Source organism: Xiphophorus couchianus, chromosome 22 (genome assembly GCF_001444195.1).
Source record: "Xiphophorus couchianus chromosome 22, X_couchianus-1.0, whole genome shotgun sequence".
Classification (NCBI taxonomy): domain Eukaryota; kingdom Metazoa; phylum Chordata; class Actinopteri; order Cyprinodontiformes; family Poeciliidae; genus Xiphophorus; species Xiphophorus couchianus.
This window is the reverse complement of record NC_040249.1, coordinates 12525014-12548273: the sequence shown is the minus strand read 5'-3', so window position 1 is coordinate 12548273 and position 23260 is coordinate 12525014. Positions and strand designations below refer to the sequence as shown.

General features: G+C 37.6%; 1 protein-coding gene across 4 annotated transcripts in view; it reads left to right on the top strand.

The window, feature by feature from the left end:
- Positions 1 to 23260, top strand: part of LOC114137624 (Kv channel-interacting protein 2) — a 96190-nt gene that overhangs the window by 56360 nt on the left and 16570 nt on the right. Inside the window, exon 1 of one of the 4 annotated variants that reach the window (XM_028006354.1) lies at positions 16645 to 17765. The exons of the other annotated variants lie outside the window; for them this stretch is intronic. Within the exon in view, the coding sequence (XP_027862155.1) occupies positions 17660 to 17765 (106 nt within the window). The 5' untranslated portion in view covers positions 16645 to 17659. Of the gene's footprint in view, positions 1 to 16644; positions 17766 to 23260 lie in introns of those variants that run through there. 4 annotated transcript variants of the gene reach the window in all.

The window sequence follows — 23260 nt, the reverse complement described above, 5'->3', positions numbered from 1 at the left end:
AAATTTCTTTTGAGTTATGTTTGAGATATACAGAATTATTATAACAACTGATGGTAACATAGTTACTTGACTGTGCTATAAAATGGCATCATGTGCCTGGAAAATACATAGTACTGCCACTTTAAAAACATGTGGTTGAGCAGAATATATCTCAACCTGACTGATGAATGAGGAGCATTTGTAAAAACTCACAATGGGTCTTTGTCACCGAAAGCAGCAAGGACCTAATGTACTAGCTGTGAGTCTCGCTGTGAATCTCGCTGTGAGCTGTGAAGCAGCAGAGTGTGATCACAGTTCAGTTTCGGTTTAGTTGGTCATGTGAAGGTTTTCTCTGTGAAACAACAACATAAAAATGTGTAATTGAGCCTTTTCAGGCTCGGGAGGTTTGCATTGAGATTTTGTTGTGTACATTGAAGGGATATAGTCTCAAACATTGATTGTAAATACAGTGTTTGTGTCTCTGTCCATGGTGCTGAAATATAACATCACATAGAAATCATTTATGCCAAAAAGTATTTATTAATTTTGTTCACATCAGTTGTGTTAGTGATATAAATTTCAGTATGAAAACTATTATTGTTTTGTTGGGAATAAACATAATAAACATAAACTCTCCCACTGTGCAGTGAAAAAATAATTAAGTTCAAAGTCTAATTCAAAACAAATAAAAATATATCTTTTATCCAGTAAAAATCAAACTGAAACTGAAAAGTTTTTAAATTAATTTTCTCACTGGTTTATTTGGTTTCAGTTTGCTTGTACAGGTTATTAATGTCACAATGAAGGTGATTTTTTTAAAATTTTTTTACTTATTTGTTCTATTGTTCCTTTTTATATTACAAGAACCTTTGTAGGACATTTTAAGAGGATAGTTTAAAATACTAATAAAATTCATTACATTTTGATGGTATAACATAATACAATGTATAAAGGTTAAAGGAGTATTATTATTTTTGCAAGGCACCATGTACCTCCCCTCAACCATCCTGTATGATCTGCATCCACACTGTTAATCTTGTTTTCCAAGATCTTGTAGCATCTCCTTGCATTACTCACTTCCTGCCATCTTCTCCTTTTGTTTGTGACAACACAATAATCACAAACGGTTTCAAAGGTTTTAGAAACAGTTTATAATGTGACTTTGATTTTAAGATTTTTGATAAGAGATCAGTATAATCAAGCGTTGACAACGTGCATTGTCAAATATCAGTTTAGCTGTAACAGGAACTTTTAAGACACTTCTAAGAGAGTTGTGAAGAAGGAAGAACTCAACAAACACCATGAAGATATCGGGTCATCTTTTTTTAAAGCAGTGTAATACAACAAAGACAGCAAAGATTACAGTGTGATGAATCATCAGTGGATTATTGTGATTTCTGAAGCATTGCTATATGTATATTTTGAGTGATGAGCAACCCTGGTGTGAAAAAGAGACCGAAGCTGAAACTGTTCAAACATTGTAGCATATTGTGTGCATCAGAATGAACATGCTCGTTTCCACACAAGCCTGTCTTCATAAAAGGTTCTGGATTCAAAGTTCAGAATATTCAGTTTAAACCTTAATGACTCCTTTCCAATTTTTCAGTTTTCAGGGGGGAAATTTTTAGTAGCATTTTGATAAATAATTAATTTTCTAATCATCTTTCTCCAGCCAGCCCCTTCGTCATTAAAGGCTAACTTACTCAAGGGAAGTGTATCTTCCACCCTTTCATTGACAAGCCTCCCTGGCAGGTGGATAAATCTGCAGCTAACTATAGTTTTTCAGAGCAATGGATGAATCTAAGCTAACTGAAGCTATTGAACACCACAGGAATCTTTCAGTTACACTCCCACTATTGTTTGAACAATATGTGTGCACCTCTTTCTTGCAGCTTAAGGTCTGATTGCATGCTGATTTGCAGATGGCAGGAGGAGCACCTGAAAGTAGAACTGTCAAAGCCTTTTAATGGTCTGTTTGGTTAAAAAATCATATAAATGTATTTTTAACACTTACAATATTACAGCTTTGAGGCATTGTTTTATGTGCAGAATCTACCCTGTGGGTTATTGAAAGAGAAGGATGGATAGGAAGACTGATAAATGCCTACATAAATATGCCAATGGAGGCACAATATTATACAGCTGCATAAAAAATGCAAAGTATTATTATTATTATTATTATTTTTTGTCATCAGTCACAAATAGTGACTTTTAATTTTGTGTCTGAGGTGTCCTTTCTGACGGTACAATTAAATTCTTTTGCCTATTTTTTCAGTGAGACCTGGAGAGGATGTGAGGGATGCTGAATGAATTATTATTGTGTGATTGTGAGTTTTTCCTTTCCTAGCAAACCATGGCATGGCAGTTTGCATTCCAAACAAAACTGGCTGAAGGCCTTGACACAAACAGGAAAAGTTTTGATCTTTCTGTAAAGATTTGTTATGGTGGAAATTGGAATTAATTAGGTCTAAATTCAAATTAAACTTTAACACCCCTGACTGGCATGCAATTCTTCAGGGCAAGTTCATAAATTGTCATCAAGGATGATAAAAACCTTGATTTACACTATTTCATGGGAGAATTCAATTGTATAGGCAACGTTTGACCGAATGAGGTCAGCACTGAGACAGTTTTAGGCAAAATAATACGATGATTTTGGGGTTAGTCACACTTGAAGCAGCCTTAGACTTTTTGAATATTTAAAACTCTGCAAAATGGACATCACAACTTGTTAAACATTATACCACAATTATGCTACAAAACAATTGTTACAAAGTTCTCCAATGACCATAAATGTTGTAGCAATGTCCACAGAATTTCCTAATCTCTTGCAATACTATGCAGACGTTCTCTCTACACTAATGAAGATTCCTTAAACTCAGCATGTTAAATACCTGGAGAAGCTGCAACACCAGGGTGAATTGATCCATTTCCTGATTTATTCAGTTGTTTCCTCAACACTTTTGATTTGTCTTTCTTTCACCCCATTTATGGCTTAGTTTATGTGCTACTGTCAGCACAGGAGTGCTTATAAATTAAAAACATTGTGATATCTCTTAGATTTATGGCACATTTTTAAAGTCAGAAACATCAACTGAAAAGCTCTTTAAAGCTGGACTTTCAACTTGAAAACCTTTTATCTTTATGACATCGCTAGAGGAAGAATAAAAACCATGAAAACCAAAAACTTGTTTAAATGCTTTTTCCGGTCTGTCAATCCGTGTCTTTGACTGTTAATAATGGACCGCAGTGGACGAATAGAAAGGGGGCCCATCGGTTCGATCCACCTGGGATGTTGGTGATTAGAGGCATTAAAAGTCTGTCGGGTTCCCGCTGGGACTGAGCTGTCACATCCTGTTGGCCACCCTGGTGTGAGGAGGGCAGACCCTGGGCAGGAAGAACCTTGAGAAACAGTTTGCTGACCTCTAGTCAGCATCAGAGAGACAGCAAGAGAGAGTCAGGATATGTGGAAATAAAGGAAGACAGAATAGGATGGATCATGACAATATGGGTGTGAGTAATGTGTGAAGTTGAGCAGAATGAAGTGGAACCAGGGAGAAGCTGAGCGAAGCAACAGAACTAAGTAACAAGAGCATGCTGTGGTTGCGCAACACAGGAAAAACAATAATTCTTATCAAGAAAAACTGAATATTTTTTACAATATTAATTAAGTAAATAGATAAATATCTGTCTTACAGAAAGACTCCATTACCACCGCAACTCTTGCAGCCATTTGGTGACAGACTGATGTCACTTTTCACTTCCTGTAAATGTCTCACTTGCCTGTCATTTTCCCGAGCAGCAGCTGTCTGTCACTTATTGCACTCTACATCAGTTTGATGTCAGTCAGCCATGTTCAGCTGAAACACGTTTATACTTATGATTGTGGGCTGGATTTTTTTTTTCTGTAAAACTCGTGCCTGTGTGTCACCGCTTTGAATGAGTCCTGTAGTTGGGGAAACGGGACAGAAAAAGGCAAACATACCTGATCAGATAAAACTGAATTTTAAGAAATTTGATTCAACTGTTTCTGCATGTATGAAATAACAGATTAAAGGAACTGGGAACTTTAATTTGTAAAGATGCAAAGAATAATCTTCATATCTGCTGCTTTGGGGTAGATGATGGTGTAGCCTGAGGTGTAGGTCCATGACCATGATGCTGCAAGTTTAACTTTTGTTCATGTTTGAGTTTGTATTGTTTTCAAATACTTTTCTACAAATAATATCCAGTTATCCTTAATTGCTTTTAGTGTCTGAGACCAGCCAATTAAACTTGACCCCCTCTCTCAGATTTAACCCAGTCTGCTTTGAAACACACTGAGTGGTGGTGATGTTCTGCTGCTTTTCTGATCGCTGCTTCCTCTGCCTGGCCCGTTAATTTAGGATGCAGTTGTGACATCTCCGTTCCATTTTCAGATGTTGGATTTAACATTTAATAGGGCTATAAAACAAAATTCCAACTTTTGAGTGTCTTACAGAGCACCAACTCTACATTAAACTTCTCCAAGAAGTTGACAAATTTATTTTCTTATTGATTTGAAGGTTGCAGGGTTTTTTACTTTCCTATCTATTTAAACCTTCAAGAAGTTCAAATCTGTTTTGTCTGTAGAACAGCATCAGAGTATTCATCTGTAAAGACTTACCATGAGTTATTCAACTGTTTCCTTGTGATGTAGATAAGAAATGAAAGAAAAACCTCTGCTTTAAGAGAATTTCTTTAGGCATGAATATATAATAGAATAGCTGTCTAATTATGTGGCATGTCTAACTAATAATAAACTGAAAGACAGTAGATATGTACAGAGTACATTCAATAATTTAGAATATTAATGAAAAGTTCATATATTTCAGTAACTCAGCTTATAAGTAAAATACATATAGATTAATTCCACACAGGCTGATGTTTTAAAGCTGATGATAATGGTGATTTCTTTCTTACAGTAAATGAAAACATGGCATTTAAGATTAAAATATCCTATCAGACCAATACAAAATATTGCTAACGCAGATGGTCTAATAAAAAAAAAAAAGTGTAATACCTACTTAAAGGTTATTGATTTTAAAAGCAATTTTTAATCTGACAAATAAGCCTCTTTGGAACTAATATTCATTAAATGTGACTGTAAATGTTTTGGCACAAAGACAACAGAAAACAGTAGTGACCTTTTTTTTTTTACAAGTTTAACATAAATCATTTCTCGCAGCTTATTTGTCCTTTCTGATTTTAATGTCCTTGCTGATAGACAAACACATTTAAATCATATTCATATGGAAAGCAAACTATATCCACATGAAAAATCTGTTAATCTCACATTTTTGTTCCAAAGGCCACAATCCCCTGGAAAGCCTGCCTGGGCAAATAAATATTTAATGTACATCAAAACTTTACATTTTTATTTATAACAAAAAAAGTAAATTGTTGCATCTTTGCTTTATTTTATTCTTCTTTCATTCTCATTTATTCAAACACCATGCTTGTTACCATCCTCCTTCTCCCTGCCTCACCGTCTGCTCCTCCCCGCTTCCTTTTCCAGGCAGGCACCTCGGTGTTGCTTCACACCCTCCTCTCAGTCGTGCTGCTGCGCTCAGCCTGTTCCTGCTCTCTTTTCTCCTGCTGTCCCACTGTTTTGTCTGCTTGTCTGTCTGCCAGTCTGCATGATGTCAGTTTGATTCCATCTCTATTTCCACAGATCCAAGCCTTTTGTGTGCCTTCATGTGCCAGTACACACACACACACACTCACACTCACACACGCGTATGGGTATGCGTGATCTCATCAGTTCCCACCTCCGGTTCTCCAAATTTGATTCCTCTCAGGGTTATTTATAGCTGTAAGGCCCTCTACGTTCCGTCTAACGCATCATGACCTGTGTTCCTGCCTGGCTTTTGTGAGAGGGGCAAAAAAAAAAGAGGACATGACACTTAAAAGCAGTTTTTTCAGGTGTGAGCGTCCGTCTGTGTCCTGTCAGCAGTAGATTTTCAGGAATCACAGGAAGCATTTGCTCTCCTGCCATTCTTTTGAGGATTTTTAGTGGAGGTCTCCTTTTAAAAGCCTTTGTTTCCCTGGAGGATCTGATACTGTAGCACTTTATGTCTAGATATGTTTCATAATTATTTTCTCCAATCTAATAAGAACCCCACTCACATAAATAAATTAATATCCACAAAAGTCTGGATGCCACAGTGGTAGAAGTGACTAACCTGTAAAATTAATCATAATCAGAGTCATGTGCTGCTTCCCTTTCTTCTCATTCACTTTTTACTATTAAGTGTGATCTGCTTCAGAAAATTGAATCCACGCCCTGATGAGCTTTTAGAGTACTTGGCTTTATTTTGCGTATTGATATTGTCTTTTCACATTGATTTTTCTACTGAATACTAAAGATGAACCAATCAACCAGAGTTTAGCAGAGAGCACTTTTTGTACAATCAAAGGTAACACAACTGCCTTTACAGAAATAAAGATGAGAAAAAAAAACCTCCAAAATGATTCAAAACCCAAAAGGATAAAAGGAAGAAACTTTGTTGTTTGATATTCAGCCTTATTGCTAGGTGTTGATGTCATCTTGGGGTCAAGTTTTTCTTTCGCTGGTTTATTAAACAAACCAAAGGTGAGGTATGAAAAAAAAAACAAAGGTTTAAAAGTACAAAATAGTGACAGAGGGAAACAACCATCTATCACTGGCTTAATGCTCTGTTGTAGCACCCTGAATGTGCAGCCAAAATACATCTGTGATTTGCACCCAGAATAGGTTGTCTACAGTTTTTCTTTTTTTTAAGTTGGCATCAGTTGAGCAGCTTCTAATTCCATTAAGTAATAATACACTGCACATTTACTCTCTTTATCTGATTCCTTTAAGGGTATGAAGAAAGAGCCACTGCAGCTACAAATTAGGTGAAAATATATGTTTAACTTGCAGACTGCAGGTAACATAAAGCTACCCATACAATAAGAAAACTAGAAAACTGACGCTGAGAATTCATATTTGTTCTGATAAGGTTGAAAAAGTAAAATATTCTAAAAAAAATTGTAGCATCTTTATCTTTCTTTTACAACAGAGGACTAGCTCTGAAGAGGATTTTAATATTTATTTGGGTGTGAACTCCTTTAAAAGATAACCCCACAGTGTGTGCTTGTTTTGTTTGTGTCTCTGCAGAATACTAATGAGCAGCAAAGCCTGCACAGCCATGATAATGGAGTTTGTCATGTTCCCAGTGCATGTAATATCAGGGCATGGAAGTGCTGAAACTTGATATATACTGTATATATATTCATACATGGATCAATATGTTAACCATGAGAATGAATAGAAGTTCATGTTGTCTCTATAACATGAGAACATGTTAGGATTTTGTCGTCGTGTGCCTCCATGGGTAGAGGATTGATGCGGTATGTTGTGTCCATGGCGATGCAATCAGCCTGCCTCTGCTGATTTCAGTTGTTCTTGCTCTCTTTGGTGACAGCTGACGGGTTTAATCACAATACACCAATTGACCGAATCTTGTCCTCTTCTTCGCTCTCCTCATCCACTCCCTCCACTGTTATTGATTAAATCTTTCTTTCTGATGTGCACAACTTCTTCAGCTTTAAAAATGAATTCTGTGAATGCTTCTTTTTCCTTCTAATGCATCTTTATCAAAGCTGTGCTTCCCTCTGTGTCTTTGTAGCATGTGTAGCAAAGGTTGATTTGTCCTCTGCTACAGGTTGGATCACTTTATGCTTTTTGATTTGCTGCTGATTCAGCACCATGTCATGTCCGACGTCCATGTTGTCATTGCCCTGTTCTTCACTTGGCCATTCAAGTAGATGCTATTGCTTGGACTAGAAGTCTGGCACCGTGTCCTTAAATTGATTGGTGTGAGGAGACTGAAGGGGTTCTTCAGGAGTAATTCTGAGCCTGTTTTTTGTCTTCATTATAAATTAAGATAAACTTTCTGCTTTAAGTCTTAAACACTAATTATTTTGAAATAAATAAACTCATAGATTCTCAATTATCGTCTCTCCAACACACTGCTTTTCTACATTTTCTGGTGAAGTGAGAGAGCTACAGATCTTTTTCAAAACTGCTGCATACTTTTATCACCTTAGTTAATATGTAAATCATATTTGAAGGAATTCTCAAATAAACCTTTAATGTGCCTCTCTGTATGTCTGTGTGTTTGCGAGTACGATAACGCAGTACGTGTGAGTGTATACATGCTTTAACCTACACTGACCTCTACTGGAGGTTGATTAAAGCTGCATGAGGGTCATTTGACTACTGTGTGTATGTTTTATTTACAGTTCTGTTATGACATTCTTCCCACAACCCAAGGCAGTCTCACAATTTCTTACCTGTCCAAGTCACTTCTTTATTATTTTGTAATTCTCTTTTCTCTCCCACCACCTCCTAGTCTGTCTTACTCCCCCCCTACCACCTTCTTTCCCATTCTCTTTCTTCTCACCCAGTGGGCTCCTATCCATCCAGCACCTGCTCTCTGGCACTGTAAGATTCAAAGTTCACTCATTCTGCATTTGATTCATGAAATAAATAAAACATTGTTCATTTCCAACCCTGAGTACATGCTCGGGTGAGTTTTTCTAGCTTCCTCCCAACATTTTTAGTAGCTGTGTTTCCAGTTCCTGTTGCAGAGCTCAGTGTTTACATGCTGTGCTGCTTGCACCAGCCCACGGTGTATCCTGATGCTTTGTGTGCTGCCATGAGCCATAACTAACACAACAATGAGCCAGACACGCTGCTGTTGGATATACAAGACATGAATGAAAGGCTATATATTGGCTGGCTGATTGGTTACTTTTTCACCTACTTCTTCCATAACGTTGTAAATGAAAAACAAAGTGTGCCTCATCAAAGGAGTCCATGCATGATTGCATGTGTTTGTTTGGGTGTGCATAATACATGGACAAAAATCCATATGCAGAGTATGTCATGATGCCAACAGGAGGCGAAAGATTACAGCACTGCTGATTACCTGAACCAACATGTCAAACAACTGAAAGTCATGTTGATGCCCAGCGACCATTTTTCAGATGAGAGCTTTTCCGTCGCTGTTTCTTCTAGGCAGCTCAGCTCTCTTTATACAAATTTTTCCACTGTCTTTCTGGCTGTTCACAAAGAAAGGTGAGAAGCACTTTTATTGTAAATTAGAGGGTTAATGGAGCAAATTAGATGCCCAGAGGTGCAATATGCAGATTTTAAAACTTCCCACGTTGTGAAATATGTTGTAGTAATTTTTAAAAATCTTTATAAAACTTCTATTTCAGATCTCTGGAGTAACTTATTTACAGTCCTTTCAAAAGCACTTAAATGCCTCTATTATTAACATTATCATACACTATAATAACAAGCTGCAATGTGTCTTATTGTTACCTTATGTAAAAGACCCACAATAAGTAAATTGAAAATAAGTTGGATAAATTTCATCTGCATCTATTTATCGGCCTACTTGAGTCAATACTTTAAAAGTAGAAACAATTATAGTTGTCACATTGGATGGACTGTGTTTGTGAACATTAATGTTCAAGTTTGTCCTTAGGGTTATTTCAGCTGCTGGAAGTTGAACTTTTGCCCTCAGCCTACATCTTTTGCTGCCTACAACAGGCTTCTGTCCTTTTTTGTCCTGTAGTTGACCCTCCTTATTGTCTCTCCAGGACTGAAAAGTTTCCTTGTCCTTGCTAAAGGAATAAAACGTCTATAGTATAATGCTGCTGCCACCATGCTTTGTTGCCGGGTTGGTGTGATTTCTGAGTTAATTTTCTGCCACACAAAGTGTTTTGCACAATAGCTAGAATGTTTAGCTATTGTGCAAACCAGAGGCATTTCTTTCATTTGGTTGCTGTGCCTCCTGCTAAGCTTGTGACAAACAAGACTTTTTAAAAATCTTTCTGTTAACAATAGCTTTCCTCTTCCAACTCTTTCATGAAGGACAGATTAATGGAGTGCACAAATTGTCCTGTTCACAATTTCTTTGACCTGTGATCTCTGCACCTTCACCAGATTCATCCTGGGCCTCCAAAGGACTTCTCCAGTTGATGCTCTTGTTGCTAGGAGATGAACGCCTAGTGATGTATCGGTAGTTTAGCAGTTGTGCCACACTCTTTCTGTTTTCTGATGATAGAAAACAGATGTGCAAAAGTTGAGACATTGTTAATAATCGAGCCGTTTTAAATCTCTCCACAATGCTCTCACTGATCTGTCTTTATAGTGCTTATTTATTAATGTTGTCTCATAACAAGCATTTATGTAGATACTCTGGATTATGTAGGCAAATTGTTGTACCGCATTTTGGTTCGGGGTATAACACAGGAAGGGGCAAAGCATTTCAGTTTTTCACTTGGGAATGATTTTTGAAGTTGTGTAACCTTTTTCTTCCATATTTCTCTGCTTTGTGTGGGCCTATATGTCACATATAATTCAGATAAAGTACTTTGATGTTTGTGGTTGTGATGTGACAAAATAGGAAGAAAGTCAGAGGGTGTAAATACTTTTGCACCGCTCTGTGTTTTACACAAAACACTAAGCAGGGAGGAAAGAAAATTGTAACTATTAAAAGCTTTTGTTTAATTGGTTGATACCAAGACTGAAGGGTATCAATAAATATAAATATATCGATAAATCTTAAGCATTACTTCTTCTTAGTTATAACCCTGCTCCTCACTGTGGTATCTTTATGTGCTTCACAGTGTCTGATCTTTGCTCTACATGCCCACTAGATGTCCTTGTCCACCTCAGTAACCTTTTGTTTCATTTGAATCACCTCTTCAGTCGTATTGTACTATGTTTTATTGATGTTGTGTGAGAGTGATCACAGTGAGATGTCGCCTTTGGCTAAAGAGAATATTATTACTGTAGATTGATAGGAAACTTTTTATTAAGCTGTGTGATAGCAGAATAATTAAAATGTACCTTTTTGATCACAGCAGTTCTTTGTTTTTCAGACTCCATTCTTGTTTTCAGTGAAGCATTACTAAAGCAAAAATTAACATTGATGACATTAAGTTAGAATAATCTGGGGGGAAAAGGGTTTACATTCAGATAAATGTAAACTCTTGCTCTAATAGTGCAAGAGTCAACATTAACACATCTGTTTAATTTTAACCTTTAGTGGTGAAGATATCAATTTATTTTACATGGCATGCCTGTTTTTAACTTTTCTGTAGTAAATTCTTAGTTACTGCTTCTAGTTAAAATCCACCCACCTAACATAATCTTCCTATTTGCCAACCTACTGATTCAAAACATTTCCCCGAGGCCTTAAGCTTGACACACACTAACAGTACATGTAAGCACTGACACATCAATACAGCCATTTGCTGTAGCTCCATGGAACCCTTAAACCCACCAGCACAAATGTGAACAACAACCTCTACAGTTCAGCTCTCATCCGTTGATCTGTTTACCCTCAGAGCTCACATCTCAGAGCATCTTGAAGTATATTTAGCAGCAGAATAAATTTAGAAAAATCGATAAGGAGCCTGGAAAGGAAAGGAAGTGTACAGATTGCATTCTTAAAACTGAGCTCTCCACATTTTAAAGGGTGTCTTGGAAAAGTAACAGATGTGGTGCTTTAAAGAGTTTTAGAAGCATATGGTTTTAAAACATATGGTTTTAATAATAAAAATTGATGACAGAAAAGCTCTTTTAACCTGAGATGAACTCATGTAGCTCTATACAAAAAACCTCACACATGCTAATATTTAATTGAACCGCAATATAGTAATGTGTGCTATATTGATAATAGCACACATTTACTTCTGAAATGTCACAAAATGTATTCCTATTCAGTGTGGCACTAATTTTTCACAAAGATCTTGTATTGATGAGTCTGTCCACTGTGCAAAGCCTTCTCTATCACATCCAAAAGATTCTCGACGGGTTCAGTTCTGACCTCTGAACAACACAGCGGATACATGTGTGAAAATGATGTCTCGTGCTCCCTGAACCACTCATTCACAATTTCTGTTTGATGAATGTTGGCATTTTCATCTTGAACATCCCCTTGTTGTTAAGGAAGAAACAATACGTTGACGGAATAACCTGGTCATTCAGTATATTCAGGTTGCATGCTGACCTCATAATGTTTCTCAACTTGCACCTGACCAACTGCAGTCACCCCAGATCACAGGTTTATTACACAGATGTTCAGCCCCAATTCTTGAAGCTCCCTTCACATTGTGAATGGGAAGGCTCTGACTTTTACTATATAGCCCTGAGTTTTATTGTTGTTTTTCTTTAGAATTAGTAGTTTAAGATAATTAATTAGTTTAATTTCTTCCTCAAAACGATGGCTCCCCACTGTCCTTCTAGTTTTTAATGATACACTGCACAGTTCTCAAGTTTTTAGTAGTTTCTGCAATCTCTTTAGATGTTTTTCTTTCTGCTTGATTCCAGTGATTTGACCCTTGTTAAACAGACCACCATCTTTCCCACAACCGCGGAATGTCTTTTCCTCATGGTTGTTTAGGAAATGAGAAGCTCATTGCATCAGCCGGGGTAAAAAAAAAAACAACTTGTGCCAGTTAGAAGACAATTGTCCATGCAATAACTATCCAACAGGAAGCTCATACCTGCATGCATGTGGCAATTTATTTTTGTTTTGGCCAGGCAGTGTACACATATATGTATGCATGTTTGTACACGGAGTTCAAGAAAATACCTCCATACTCTATATAACAGTGTTTACTTAGATTGAATGATGGAATATCCTTCTGTAGTTTCAATACCCAAATGTGTATTTTTGGATCTGTTTTAATTTCAGGTGACATTCTGTGATCAGCAACAGATGGGTGAGGGACAGCTTTGAATAACTTAATTATTCACTCAACTAGTAAAAACTAGAATCCTTGCAGGACTGTCACTTGCATCTCTTTAAGGAAACTTTAAAGCAATGCAGGAATGCGATGGAAAATTTTGGTTGTTTTCAAATTGCAAGTCCTCAAAACCTTTCAGCCAATTTAGCTCTGGTACAAGCTTTTTGTCTTTATAGTGAATAAACTTGTAATTAGACAATTTTGTCAATTGAAAGAGCCAATTAGAAAAGAGTTGAGTGTATATATTTTTAGACTCCTTTTTGTTACATTTTCTCCCAAGTCTTTTTATGCTGCCTGTATGACAAAGGGCTGTTTTAGTTTCTTTGCACACCACTGATCTTTCTGTAAAGCATGGAGGTAGATTGGTAAATCAAAGCTGATGCTCCTCTTAACAAGAACTGCAAGTAGTTGCAGAGCTGCGTCAGTGTTCTACTTATATAAACAAATAGATCCCACAGCAACAGTTTCCACTCCTCTAATCAGGCAACACAAACCCACCTCCTCGTTGTAATCACTTGTCAGACTTCTGAACATATATCTCCTTCTTGCAGTTTTGCTGAAAGGTGAAGGAGAAAGTGTGATGTGTGTAGCAGTAGAGGACACATCTGCAGATCCAATTTTCCATGGTGACAGCCTGAATGAGGTGAAAAAGCCTCCAGGAGGGGACAGATGCTGGTGGTTAATAAAGAATAGATGTCTTTTTCCCCTGAAAACAGAGGAATGTGATCTTAGCAACTCTTAAACATGTCCTTCCTTTGTTCTTTCATGTTCTCTCTGACTTTTTCCATTTCCTTGGCAACAACATGCCCTTTTCCTCTGTTTCATTCCACCTTTGCATCTCTCCAATCAAATGAAAAATCTTCAGTACGTAAATAGGAAGGAAAATCATTTCTAACCAACAGGTTAGGCTCAGATTTCACATTCTGCTGTCACTGTCTCTGTTATGAGTGTGTGCTTCGGTATCACTGCGTGTACATTTATTGTTTCTGCAATCTTAGCTCTGCGTTAGCACAGCCCGTATACATTACTGTCATAGAGCGAAGAGATAAACTTCTTGGTGTCTGGTTGCCTTTGCGCTGTGTATGAGAATATTGATTTCACACAGAAGTAGTTTTTCTGTCACCTTGTATGACTCATGTTTATATTTGTGCAACTTTTGGTAGACATTAGGATGACCCACATGGTATTCTTCTGTTTATTAGACATTGTGATGCTATAATGAGGTGCAGTCTTGAATCACCATATCTTAAATCAGCGATAGGAATGTCAAGAAAGAAAATCCTCAAGGGATCTGAATTGATACTCAGCCTGTTAGCGAAGTTACTACTTACTACCACAATTCCTCTCTCATAAAACATTGAAAGCGAAACACATTGAGACAGTGGGACTCAGAGGGAACACATATTTGTCTCATACTGTTATTTGTGCTGCACAAGAAGATACCCTCACTTGAAGCCATGCTAGCAGAAAACATCAGATGGTGGTTGATGGCTACAGCCTGCATGGATTCCTATTGATATTTATTTGTCCATGCAACATTACAAGCTGACTGACTGACAGTGGTACGGTGCTTTATGGAAAAAATAATCACATAACTTATTATTCTACGGTTTCTCTAAACTGGAATGAGTGTGCATGCCTTTGTGTCTCACATTTGCATTCCACCCCCTTCCTACTAATCTGATACCCCTAAAACAAAATTCCGTCCATGCAGCAGTTACCTAATTGCAAATAGTCCATCAGTATGTGATTTTATCTCAAAACTGAACAAGTTTTGTAAATGCTTCAGAAATATTAAGAACAAACAGCTTCATGAAGATCAGTGAATCCATCATTGAAAAAGAGAACAAGTATGGTAAAACGGCCCGACATGTGCACATTAATTATAAAAGTGGACCACTGGTCTTAATGGAGTCAGGTTTTACAAAATCCTGGAAGTCTACCAGTTCTGAAGATGTGCTGTGTTATCATGGTTTCACCTAGAAACACATTTAACTTTCGTTTAACTCCGGAGGAGCTGCAGAATCATAGAAATCATACAAATGATCTCTAAAAGGTGATCTATTAAAAATTCTAAAGTCAAGCTTCCAGCAGCGAGTAGTTTATATTTGTTTCTTTTATTAATATGATATTAATTTAAAGTTGGTATTCCTTAGTTAACAGGTGACAGCTATTACAAAACGCAAATTTCCTTTCGAAAACGTATGCTTCCCTTCAACCACACTGTCCCCTAAACGGTCTGACTGCCGTCGCCACCAGCAGGAATTGTCTTCACCTTAGCATGAACTGTGTTGTGTCTGGTCCCTTTGACCTGGGTTGTTTATAACCTGGAAAACAAGATTTTGATTAAGACTAAGGTTTTTTGCAGAAATAAGTGTATCATAATCTTTGGCAAAAAGTGCAACAAATGGATTTGTTGTTTGAAAAACAAGTAAGAAATCTGCTCGTTTTATTTTTTTCACAAATCTCACCTACCCTTTCTGCATGGCAGGATCTACTAGTCACTCTGGAAAGAAGAGTGTTTTCCGCTAAACCTTTTAGTGTGGCCAATGAGCAAGTACACATCCATTTGATACATAACCTATAGAGTGTGAAGGAAACACTAATTTCTTTTTATTAGAACAGTTGTGTACGCTACTTCATCATCCATATATGCAAATGATAATTCTGTTATAGTGAGAAAGGTTTAATGGCTCTATTTGTCCATATACATTTTAAAATATGGAAACAAGAAACAGTTTGTTTCAGGCTTTTTTTCAGGTTGTCTATCTCTAAAATTTGCCTTTTCAGATGCACTTATGCTGTCATTTCAGTAATGATTAGAACAAAATTACAACTTGCTGCTTAGTGTCTTAAAGTTTCATCTTATAGTGCTGCTTTAACCCATTGCTGCTCTCTGCATGTTTCACATTATCTTAGACAGATGTTGAAGAAACTGGAGTATGATCCCCACTGGGGTGCATTCCAGCTGGAGTTGGGCTTAATTCTACATAGGTTTTCTGGTATCAGATCAACGAATGAGTCTTTAGTTTGTGTAGAGGAGCCTGTAATTGATCAGTATTCACATTCACAGAGAAAATTGCATCGTAACAGAGAACATCATGTGGAAATAATGGATTCTTTCTCCCATAAACGAGTCAAAGTTTTCCTAAAGACTGTTTGCAGCAGCTGTTCTCTACAAAGGAAAAACAAGACTTTTTCTCTTTAGAATGAGCAGTGCTCACTTTAAGTCCCTTGGTTAAAGAAACAGTTTCATTACATTTAGAGTTGTCAAGCAGAGTTCACTAAACTTGTAAACATGCTGCTTTGAACAGATAATTTACTATATAAGCTAATAAACTCTTACATTTTTAGTACGTTAGTATAAGTTGAAGCAGCTTAGATTTCTGTAGGATCAACCAAAGCTCTCTAAAGTTTAAATAGAACCCCTAAATTATATATTTTTTGTCAATAAACTGTCTAAATAGGTTATTTTGGGTTTTATTTTTTATGTTTCTGTGGAATTGTTTTGTGTCTGGAATGTTACTTAATATAGCAAAATAGTTTATAAGTATTTAACAGTGCTTCCCTCCTCCTGACCACAACCCCACTTTTCCCCTCCAGTCCACACTTGGCCCCACCCCTCCGTGTCTCGAGGCTCCACCCACCTTGCTGGGATTTCTCAAAATGTGTAAGGGCTATGCTTTCACATGGGAGTTAGTTGCACATTAAGTTTCTTTCTAGTGTTTCTTCCTCATTTTGCATTAAATGTTCTCTTGAGCACCACCAGCTGAATGCGTCTTCACAATGTTAGGTCAAAGTAAGTTAATTACACATTTACAAACAGATTTCACAGTCTGGGAGTGACGCATAAAGGTTTATGCTCTGTTTGCTTTAATCTTTGGTGTTGGTTTCTCAAATTGAACATTGCCTGTAAAAAAAATTGTTGCATACAAAACTTTCACAGAGAGATGTTTAAAAGTTAATGGAACATGATATCAACCTGTAGGCATTTACGTGCTGCAGAACGGATGCCACAGTCGCGACTCAGTCAAAAGATGCTTGCTAGGTGATATTTGAATTTGGATGAACATTATTGCATATTGTCTTGCCAATATATTCCACACTCACTTTCCGTTTCCAAGGTAACCCCACTGTGCAAATCAATCAAATGTTACTGGAAAGAGAAGACATTTCTTAGCATCCCCCCCACCAACAATCTCTGTGTCACTGTTTGTGCGTGTGCATGCTTCTTGCCCACTCTCTGCTGCAGATAGTTTTTCCTCCCTCCCTCTCATTTTCTATGCCATCTCCAACTCATCCTCTCTCCCTTCTTTTTATCTGCTGGCTCTCTCTCACTCACTCTCTTTTCCCCCTCACAACATTCACTTCCTGACAACCACTGCCAAAAGGACTAACAGGCGCAGCGTAGCCCCAGATGCCATCCCTCGAGGAGGGCCTAGAAGAAAATAAAAAACACAGACAAGGCAGAAGAGAAAAAAAGTTAAAACTGGAGCCCAGGTGTTTTGACACTTTGGATGTCTGTGTCGCTTGCTTGTAGCTTCAGCATTAATGGCAGCCAATGGCGAATAAAGGAGGTTGACTGAGGACAGATTTTGTGAGATAGCAGAGGAATATCAACCGGTTCAAGCCAAGCCGTCTGCAGTATTAATTTGAAGTTTTCACAACTTATTCACCCATTTTACCTCTGAAAACTTGCAACTGGATTGAAGTTGATGAAAAGCTACGGAGGAGAGTCGAGGACAACTTTCCTAAACTTGGACAAAGTGTTCAGATTGGGCGTGGCTGCGTTGCTGGCAAGGATCAGGGCAGCCTGACTTGGCTTGGTGGTACGGTTCTGGGCGATGACATACGGCGGTCCCCCAGGATGTTGAGCTTGGATGGCTTGGAGATGATCGCTGTGCTGGTGGTCATGGGGCTCTTCATCAAAGTCCTGGAACAATTTGGGATGTTCGAGCCTGTTGGTGGGGAAGGTAAAAATCTTATTTTTTCATAATTATGTCAAATATTATTAAAGTTACATCAACTCACAACTGAATGCATGAAAGATTACTTTTTTGTGTGCTACCCTCTTCCCCCGGTCCTCAGTTGGCAGCAGTGCTGCCTAAGGGTTCCTGTTACCGGTGGGCCGTGCAACACTCTATCCCTCCCTCTCCTTCCCAAACACACACACACAACCGTGTAACTTTAGCTGTGTGTGTGGACTTTCTCTGCCCCTTGGGTGTGTGCTTTTACCTTTCAATCGATAACACAATGGAAGGAGTGGGTCTGAGTGCTCTGAAGACACACTAGTTTCACTGAGGGAGTGCCAGCGTTACTTTTAGAGCTCACATTAGCTCACAAGGTTTATATGGGGCAGAAAGAAAGGAAATACGGCTCTGCTGCAGATTATAGCTCAACATGTTTTGTGGTCTACGTTGACATAATGCATATTATGCGACCTAATTTCATTCATTAGGTTTTTCTATAAAAAACTTTCTTGGTATCATAAATTGGCATGTTTTACGGTAACAGTAACAAGTTTACTGAAATTTTGAGTCTAGAAGGAACTTGTCACTTCTTTATGCTGTTGAGGGATTTTTATATCTTCATTTCTTTTTTCTGTGTTATTTTTCATGTCCACATTAACGGCAGGTTGATTAAAGTTGTTCCATAAAACTTTTAATTTGGCTCATGTGGATTTGATTTAAATCTGGTTTAGTTTTTTTGCTCGTTGTAATTTCTGTACAATAAAACTAATCAGCTGAAGATTGATATACACATCCATGATTTTCTGCATGAAAATATCACTCATTTTTCTGCCCAATATTTGTATAACATTAAGTGGAGGACCAGCACTTTATTTTTTTTAGCTTAAAACACTGAACTTAACCATATAATGTTTAATTGCATTAAACATTGCATTCACACTTGAAAAAAAGTATTTTATGTCAGCTAAAATTGTAGTTACGTTAGAGTTGACAGGACATTTCCTTTCTTTACCTCAGGAGTTATCACCAGGCTCTGCTACGCCTGTATTCTCAAAAATGACCTAAGTTTTGCCCTCTTTGCCTTCAATCTGCTCAACATTGTTCACATCTTCTTATCACTGTCTTCACTGTAACAATCTTGATCCTATCATCTGTTCTCCTACCCTGTCTGCAATATGCTGTCCGGATCCTAAGATTCCTCTTTTAATGACCATTAGCACTAATGCGCTGTACTCCAACTATAGATAATAATTCTAGAGACAGGCTTGCCTTATACTGAGATGAAAAGAGCAAAGACTGTGATGTTTTTTTAGCAGCTCTTCCTGAAGCCACTTTTCATCCCTGATTCACCCTTTGGACTGACTCCAGCAGTCAAGGTGTGCCAGCAGCTCTGTCATCTAAAAGCCCCCCCAAAAAACTTGGAAACCTAATATCCATGCTTCTGCACTCAACAAGTACTTGTATGCAGAGGCAATCAAACACAGATATACACAAACACATGGAGCTCAATTTACATTATACTTCAATTCTTGAGAGCATTTCAGTGTTTAACATATTTTGATCATATTTTATGAAAATTGCTGCCTTAATGAGAGTATATCTGCGTGTGCCAACTCCTCAGTGAGTACTTAGGCTAATGACATTTTTTAATGGAGGATCTTTCCATTAAAAAAATGGAAAGATCCTGACTGTAGCATTCAGACTCCTCAGAATCACTAAAGGATTTGGAGACAACCTTTCAGAGACAACCATGCTTACAGAGACGCTTGTAAGCATGGCCCCATAATCAATTGTTTGTTCAGATTGAAAGCAACTTATTATGTTGAGTTTTTGCTGTAATGTTTTTATTTATTGACTAGTAAATCAATCTGTTACTTCCACATGTTTACATTAGTCTATATAGTGGCTGCTTCTTTATTTAGACTACTAATCCTCTTATATTCCTTTGTTTTTTAATGCATGTTGGTTTTAATATGTTTATGTAATTTTTTTGTGAACTAAATGAAAAGTTGAAAGAAGCAAAACAAAAGATATGTTTTTGCCATATTTCTTTCTTTTTTAAGACCCATTTTGTGCCATTTTCTGGTGAGTCAGAGCAAGGAAAGTGAGGGGAAAAAAATACATTTCATGCTCATTAATTTAATGAACTGTGTTGCTGACCCTGCAATAAATAAACAGCATCTAATTTTGCAGAAAAAAAGAAAGCGAAGTGAACATTTCCTTTGAGTGTTTATGATTCACTTTAGTTTCAAAGTTTTATGAGTTACTGACAGATTTTAGAGTAATGGGTATTGACAGGGATGTGCTGTTTAGGTTATGAGGTGGATATTGAATGGGTTGTTCTGTGCAGTACTGAGTGGCAGCATGTCTGTTGAAACTACTTCTTTCCCTCTCTTCTTTTTCCATAACTTTATAGAACTTTAATGTACCTTACAATACAAAAACTGTGATTATGTATAACTCTGTTATCCTGCTCTTTCTGCGTCTGATAGGTAGAGATACCTTTATCTATCTCCCAGTGGTTACTAAGCACAAAGCACCCGAAATCAACTGTTTGTGTATTATTTTTTTTAGTCGTTCCATGTTAAATCTTGTGTGAATTTGCCATGTTTCCATATCCACCACAGCATTTTTTCTTGTCTTTCATCTTGAAGGAAACAAACTTGGCAATGGGCTTTGTGAAGCAGTTAATGCCTGTGACAAGACTGAGGCATGAGGGCTCCTTCATCACTTTTGATACTCTGATGTGTCATATCCGTTTTAATGACTTAGCAGCTGGACAAGAGCCACAGCTACAATAACAGTCATCGGTCCATTGTCTTTTCTTATTTGAAAACAGGTTGTCGAGGTAAGAGGCCTAGGTTAGAAACGCACACATTCTTCTCCACCAGCTGCTGCTCTTGATTCCAATGCATTTCTAAGCTAAAAGGAATATTTAGCCTCTCCAAAATCGTTCTGTCTTTTCCTAGGTCTCCTCCCAGTGGAAAAGACCAGAAAAACTTTCAGAAGAAGACATATTGATCAAATACTGCCTTAACTGCCTTGTTTAGATGCAAAGCAGCAGCAGCTCCCACCAGGTGACTGAGCATGTCAGGGTGATCTAAAGTAAAGCTCAGTCACCCTATGGAGAAAAGATTTGACCCTGGTTATGATTCATATCTCATAACCATAGATAGGGGTTGGAATCTAAACAGACTAACAAATTGAGAGCTTCACTTTTTGCTCAGCTATTTCTTTTTTCCACACAACTGCAGCAAAAGTTGGTCCTAAATAGTTTTGACATGCCAAACTACAGTTGGGTTGATTACAATAAATTCCAATAACATACATAGGAATTACAGTACTTTATAATGTAAATAATTTGAATAAGTTAAAAGGGATGGGAATATATAGTCAAGGCGCTGCAGCGCAATGCCTCAACAAATTAGATGACAAAATGGAGCAGGCTGAAAGGATCTTTACTCAATGTCTGGAAGACAAAGACAAAGCTTAATGTTAGGGATAGAAAGATGTAGGTATCGTTAAGTGCAGAAGCTTCATGGTTTATGTCCAAATGTGAAAGCAGCTATTGAAGATGTTAGGCAATGATAGAGTGGTATTGGTATAATGCAGAAGAATAAGTGCTGTTAAAATGTTTTGCTGGTCACCAGAGGACCCATTTATGTCTGATTTCATGCACACACCTTTATGTCCATCTGCCCTCTCTGTAATTGCCCTTCAGTTGATAGGGGAGCTAATGGAGAATGGAGTGTGTTTGTGCTCGCAGTAAATTGAGATGGAGCTGTGGTGCTGCACACACTCTATGGGTACTCAGAATCATATAGCCTTCACTTTAGAGTCTCAACAGGAAAAGAAATGTCAGAGACAGGCTATTATTTCACGGTAATGAATTGTTTAATAAGTCTTATTTCTGTTGTGTTGCTAAAACAAGGGTGAACAGTATTATCCCTCTTTTAGTGGTTTGGAGCTGAAGTATATCAGTAATTTAGTAAACTTTATTAAATCAGCAGCGAATGTGAAGGAGTCTGTCCTTGTTGTCCTTGTCTGGGTCTCTTTCCATCCGTGCACCGCTGTTGGTTAGCCAGCTATAGATGAGAGCCTGGGACACAAGGAGGATCACACAGGGGATATCTAATACCCAACTCACCCCTCTCTACCTTATTCTCTCCTTCGTTTGCGTTCCTCTTTTTTGTTCCAGCTGGCACTGCACTGTTGAATTTGATAGTAGCTGTATGCATGTCTTCAAGTTAAGAAGATAGTTTGTATGTCAGCTACTATGTGGATGAAAGAGAGAAAGACCTAAAGTTGGTGGTTCAGATCATGTGAGTGAAAAGATAACACTGTGAATGAAGTAATTCGCTCCGTCTTTCTCTTGCTGCCATTCACACCAACAGAGCTTTAAGAAAATGTTTAATTCCCAATAAAAGGTGAAAGAGAATATTGTAAAACTTTGTTTTAAATCTACATAGGAAGAAAACTGCCTTTATTAGGTGAAACACTACAGCTAAATATGCATTACTTTCTTATTCTTGCCAATCATTACTCCAAAATTATAATGTTGATTAATCTTTTTGGCCCTTTCTGGCACCCTTTTCACCCACATTATGCTTCCTGAGCAATATTGCTTTTTTGCCAAACTCACACAGCTTAGTGCCCTGCCCATCAACATGTGATTGTAGATTCTGATTGTAAATTATCTTACAGCTGAGCAACAGCCACCAGTGAAGAACGTTGATTATCTCTTCATCATGGAGTTTGGTGATGGGTGGGACATGTTATACACTGAGTGAACATTTTGTTTCATAGTTGATGTATTAGAAGCAAGAAAAATGGACAACATGTCATTTTGTTTGTATGATTGTCTTAACCCAAGGAAATGTGTCTGCAGAAATCAGTCTGTGTTACAAAGTGGAACTAATGTGGCATCTGTTTTGCATGTGTGATGGGAGGTTTTATTCCTACTAATCTAAATTTTAAAATGTGTTTGACAAATTAAAATACGCTTTCTAAAACTTGTTTCGCTGATGTAGTGGTGTTGCAACAACAGCTGCTTTTTAAGACACTGAATGAAAGTGAAATTTATTTGGCTCTCACTCTGAACCTCCTGCTCATACACTTTTTTTCTCTCTGTCTCTTATTGACTTTTTTCATCTGGCTCTTGACTCGAGTCTTGCACCTACATAAAGTATTGACAAGGTTACAGAAGCCTAGGAGCAGGATTTACCAAAATTAATCATTTACGTCAAACAGCAAGGGGATGGATTTATCCTGTTTTACATTTCCAAGGAAAAGCTACAAGTTGTTGCCATTCTGCTGCCAATTTGATCCTCGTTCATGGCTGCATCACAGCAACATTTGGGATAACTTTCTCATTGGCTCGTCTGTTTCTCCAACAAAGTAAACTGTTGTTTGGCTAGAAATGTTGTTGATTTCCTCTGTAAATTAGCTGCTGTGGCAGTAACCTCACATGCAGATCTCTAGTGGAATAATATCTCTGA